General features: G+C 44.7%; 1 protein-coding gene across 1 annotated transcript in view; it reads left to right on the forward strand.

Annotated features, from left to right (window-relative positions):
* The first annotated feature begins 4,458 nt into the window (after window positions 1-4,458).
* Window positions 4,459-5,896, forward strand: part of ATP13A1 (ATPase 13A1) — a 16,561-nt gene continuing 15,123 nt past the window's right edge. Inside the window, exon 1 of the mRNA XM_021683239.1 lies at window positions 4,459-4,871. Coding sequence (XP_021538914.1) covers window positions 4,470-4,871 — 402 coding nt within the window. The 5' untranslated portion in view covers window positions 4,459-4,469. The remainder of the gene's footprint in view (window positions 4,872-5,896) is intronic.

A 5,896-nucleotide genomic window follows, 5' to 3' on the forward strand; every position in this document is an offset into this window, starting at 1 on the left:
TACCCCTGCTCGTGCTCTCCCTTGCCCCCCCTTCAAATAAATAAGATCTTTAAAAAAAAAAAATAGACCAATGGATCAGAAACAAGAGTCCAGAAATAAACCCCCACATATACAGTCAGCTTGTCAAGGCAGCCAAGAATAGTCAAGTTGGAAAGGATAGTCTCTTCAATAAATGGTGCTGGGACCAACTGGATATCCACATGGAAAAGAATAAAGTTGGACCCCTGTCTTACACCACTCACAAAAATTAACTCAAAATGGACTAAGGACTTAACAAGACCTGAAACCATAAAAATTCCAGAAGAACACATAGGAAATAATTTCCTCAATATTGGTCTTGGCCATGATTTTTTGGATGTGACACCAAGAGCACAATCAACAAAAGCAAAAACGAACAAGGAGGACTATACCAAACCAAAATGCTCTGTACAACAAAAGAAATAAAATGAAAAGGCAATCCATGGAATGGGAGGAAATATTTGCAAACTGTGTGTGTGTGTGTGTGTGTGTATAGGGTTAATATCCAACATATGTAATGAACTCATACAGCTTAGGGGCGCCTGAGTGGCTCAGTTGGTTGGGCAACTGCCTTCGGCTCAGGTCATGGTCCTGGGGTCCTGGGATAGAGCCCCGCATGGGGCTCCCTGCTCAGCCGGAAGCCTGCTTCTCCCTCTCCCACTCCCCCTACTTGTGTTCCCCCTCATGCTGTCTCTCTCTCTCTCTCTCTCTCTGTCAATTAAATAAATAAATAAAATCTTAAAAAAAAAAAAAAAAACTCATACAGCTTAATAGCAAATATATCCAATTAAAAAATGGCAGAGAACTTGAATAGACATTTTACCAAAGAAGATATACAGATGGCCAACAGATGTTCAACATCACTAATCGTCAGGGAAATGCAAATCAAAACCACAGTAAGATATCACCTCACACCTGTTAGAGTAACTATTATAAAAAAGACATAAGATAACAAATGCTGGCAAGGGTGTGGAGAAAATGGAACCCTTGTGCACTGTAGGTGGGAATGTGAATTGATACACCCACTGTGGAAAACTGTATGAAGGCTCCTCAAATCAAATTGAAAATAGAACCACCAGCAATCCCATTTCTGGGTATATATCCAAAGGAAATGAAAACACTATCTCAAAGAAATAGCTACACCCATGTTAATTGCAGCATTATTCACAATAGCCAAGACATGGAAACAACCTAAGTGTCAATCAACAAATAAATGGATAAAGAAAATGTGATATATACAACTAACTAAAATGTGAGATTATTCATATACATACATATATATGTATGTATGTATTAGAATAGTAGTCATAAAGAAGAAGGAAATCCTGCCTTTTGTGGCAACATGGATGGACCTTTAGACCTTGAGGGCATTATGCTAAGTGAAATAAGTCAGGCAGATAAAGACAAATACCGTATGATCTCACTTATGTGTGGAATCTAAAACCATGAACTGGAGAGAGTAGAATGTTGGTTGCCAGTGGCTGAGTGGTGGGAGAAATGGAGATGATGTTGGTCAGAGTAGAAACTTTCAGTTATAAGATGAATAAGTTCTGGGAATCTAATGTACAAGCATAGTGACTATCATTAACAATATTGTATACTTGAAAGTTGCTATGAGAGTAGAGCTTTAATATTCTCACCATAACTGCAACAGTAAAAAATGGTGAGGTAAAGGGGTGTTAACTAACTATATTTTGTTAAGCATGTTGCAATATATACATGTATCAAATAATCACATTATACACCTTAAATTCACACAATGATACATGTCAATTATTTCTCAGTAAAGCTGAAAATTAATTAGACGTCACCTTGTAGTCATTAATAAACAACCTACACAGAGATGTTTATAGCAGCTTTATTCATAATTCAAAACTTGGAAGAACCAAGATATACATGAATGGATAAACTGGGTACATCCAGATAATGGAGTATTATGCAGCATTAAAAATAAATCAGATATCAAGCCATAAAAGGATACGGAGGAACCATAAGTTCATATTACTAAGTGAAAGAAGCCAATCTGAAAAGGGTACATACTGTATGATTCCAATTATATGATATTCTGGAAAAGGCAAAACTATGGAGACTCTAAAAAGATCAGTGGTTCCCAGGAGTTGAGGGGAGGAGGGATGAATAGGCAGATCACAGTGGACTTGTAGGGCAGTGAAACTACTCTGTACTATAGTGATGGATACATTCATTCTGTATTTGTCCAAACCAATAAAATGTACCATACCAAGAGTGAACCCTAAGGTGAACTATAGGCAATGGGTTTATTGGTAACAATGGTGAGAGATGTTGATAATCAGTCTGCTATATATGTATGGTGGCAGGGGATGTATAGGAAATTGCTGTACCCTTCTCTCAATTTGCCTGACCCTAAAACTGCTCTAATAAAGTGTTGTTTTTTTTTAAGTTGGCCTGCCATAAAATCACAGTTTCAAACTGTGACAAAAGAAAAAGTCCTCTAATTTGGAAATGCATTGAAGATTAGAATGGAGAAAACAATTATAGTAAAGCAGAAATTTACATGCTGTTTCTCCAAAACATTTTGATGATCTTTGAAGATGCCATGGGAGCCCAGACACGGATGAAGCAACTGCCTCTAAAAATTCATACAGAAAAAAAAAAGGACTCATTTTTTAAAAAAGATTTTATTATTTATTTGACAGAGACAGAGATAGAGAAGGAACACAAGCAGCGGGAGTGGGAGAGGGAGAAGCAGGCTTCCCGCGGAGCAGGGAGCCCGATGCGGGGCTCCATCCCAGGACCCCGGGATCATGACCCGAGCCGAAGGCAGACGCCTAACGACTGAGCCACTCAGGCGCCCCAAGACTCATTTTTTTGAAATAAGATTGCTTCAGAATTCAAAACGTCATCAGAAATGGGCAGTCAAATTAAACAGGATATTCTCAGTTTCTTTCTGAATAAGCTATTTGGAATCTAATTTCAATTTCACAATTTCAAATTACCTATGTGCTTAAAAACAATTGTCCCTGAGAAAGGGAGGTTTAATTTATCATGACATTCAATGTTTTCTAGAGTGTTCAAAAATAATTAACGTTTTGGACATAATACTATATGATGAATTTATATATACAAAGACCTGACTGACCAATACCTGGCCTACAAAAACAAACAAAACCCTGCTGTTTTGGAGAGCTTAAAACTAATCCATAAAAGTCAAAAAACCTAATAAGTAAAATACATGCTGAAAGGCTTTAGTTAAGACAATATTTAGCTTGATGTTATCACACTGGAATGACACCAAGAATCAGAGTAATCGTGGGCTTGATAAGAGCAGGGAAGCAAATCAGTGATCTCACCTTGGACTGCGTTAGTTTTATCACTATATAAAACAAAGATTGCAGTCCATTCAGGTAAGTATTATTGAAAAAGAAAACTTAAAGAGGAAAAATATCCTACTGTGAATGGGACAGAAAGAAACGTCATCGTTACTTTTACTAAATATAGAATATTAACTAAGTCCTACTGCATTATGTTCTCCTTTTACCACGTCTTACACTTATGTATCTTAAGAATATACAACAATTAACCTACAAGATATAAACATCCGATAAAGAGTTTAAAAAGTAGTTCAAATTGCTATATCAGGACAAAGAAACATAAAAGTGTTGTTATACATTTTTCTCAGGCAATGTTTTCTATTAGTAGCTACTAAATACTACCGATTGCCACTGTTAATGATTCCTAATGTGGTTTTGTTCAAACAATAGCATTTATGTAACAGAAAAGTAAATATTACAGAATACATGTAATTTCAAATAAACACCCATTTTTCATATTTTTATGTTAAAATAATAACTTTCTGTGTGTAATCATTGTTACATGACCGCTCCTCTCGGCAGCGTCTGTGTCCTGCCTTGGCTCTGTTAAGTCAGCCAGCGCCAGCCCCGCCCAGGACCCCGAGGGAGGGGCCTCTCCCGCAGGGAAACCAACCCGGGACCCCTGCCCCTAACAAGTCCCGCCCTCATGACAAACCCCGCCCCTTCGGCCTGTACAGGCCTCGCCCTCAGAACCCCAGCGCTTCTGCAATTGGCCCCGCCTCCGCAGTGTCCAGGCTCCGCCCCTGATGATCCAAACTGGCCACTGCCCGGGTAGTCCGGACTAGGGCTCCCCTTTTCCGGTTCAGGTGTCAAGGTGGCGCCCAGCCCGCCTCGCCTCCTCTTTTCCGGTCTCAGTCCGGCGTGGCAGGGCGGGCAGGCAGCTTTACCCTTTCAAGACTCTCTCATGGCTGCGCCCTGCCTCTCCTTCCGGCCTCAGCCTGTCATGGCGGCGCCCTGAGTAACAACTTCTGAACTCAACTTCTCCATTGTCAGGCTTTTTCTACCCTCCGGCTGCCATGGCGGCGCCCTGAGTTCACCGGAAGTAAAATGTCGGAAGTGAGGCGGTGCCTCTGCCCGGAAGCGAGCACGGCGCTGGGAAAGATGGCGGCGGCTGCGGCGGCGGGGGTGGGCAACGCGGTGCCTTGCGGGGCCCGGCCTTGCGGGGCCCGGCCCGGCAGGCAACCCAAGCCCGGGCCGCAGCCGCGCACCCTCCTCGCCGCCGGCCCAGCGCTCATAGCGAGCGGTGACGAGCTGGTCGCAGCCGTGTGGCCATACCGGCGGCTGGCGCTGCTGCGGCGCCTCACGGTGCTGCCGTTCGCGGGACTGCTCTATCCGGCCTGGCTGGGTGCTGCGGCCGCCGGCTGCTGGGGCTGGGGCAGCAGCTGGGTGCAAATCCCTGAAGCCGCGCTGCTCGTGCTCGCCACCATCTGCCTCGCGCACGCGCTCACCGTCCTTTCGGGGCATTGGTCCGTGCACGCGCACTGCGCGCTCACCTGCACCCCGGTAAGTGCGCGGGCACGAGCCCGACCCTCGTCTCGGTCGGGCCTAGCCGCGAGTCACAGTCACGACGCTTGTGTCGGTCCCCACCCCATCCCGGGCCTCCCGTTTGCTGGGCCTGAGTCCCCAGCGGTGCCCTCTGGGTGGCTAAATCCTGGCCCCGCTACTGACTTGCTGTGCGACCCTGGCGCAGGTTACTTCCTTTCCTTGGAATCCCTCCCTGGTGTGGTCATTTAGATTCGATAGGGTTATACCTATAAAAAGCTCAGTGTAGGCTCCGGCATAATCGCTCTTTGATTTGGCTTGTTAATGCTAGCTACCATGCTGTCGAGGACTAGTTTGTCTTAGAAAGGTCTCTCTTCTGTCTCCTATCTTGGTTTTCAGAGTGTGAGGCTAGACCTGCGGGGTGAGTTTCTCTATCTGTGAAGCTTGGTTTGAGAACTCTGTTATCCAGTGCTTAGAGGCCCTTGCATACCAGGACCAAAGTTAGGTTGAAATGCACTTTGTTCGTAACATTTAAGAGGAGCAGGAGCAATTTGTGAGCAAGTGACAACTGCGTGGAGCCTCTTTATGTCTGCCTCCAAGATGAGGGTGGTGATGGTGGGGACTTCTGTTGGAATACAACAGCCCCATAGCACTTCTGACCCTTAACCCCCAAGATCTGAATAGGGAGAGCTGCCCTGGGTCAGCAGTTACTATTGGTGACTGCACCACTGCCCTCTGGGCCTGCTTCAGATGACACTGGCATGTTTGGAGCCACGGGCACCGCCAGCCTCCCCTTTGATCCCAGGCGTGTGTTGCTGAAGGAAGAGGGAAAGGGAACAGCATGAAGGGCTGCAGAAAGAGACAGAAGCCCCTTCTCTTTGGCTCTAAACATGGACTGAATCCTCTTTCTCTTCTGAGAGAATGGTTTTCCCAACAAGCCTTATCCCAGGGGAGGGGCTCAAACTTAATGGGTAGCTTCAGGTCAGTACAATGAAAGACTCCAGTGAGGGACCAGAAAATGCAGGGAAGTTGGAGGGAGCATGACC

This window comes from Neomonachus schauinslandi, chromosome 1 (genome assembly GCF_002201575.2).
Source record: "Neomonachus schauinslandi chromosome 1, ASM220157v2, whole genome shotgun sequence".
Lineage (NCBI taxonomy): Eukaryota > Metazoa > Chordata > Mammalia > Carnivora > Phocidae > Neomonachus > Neomonachus schauinslandi.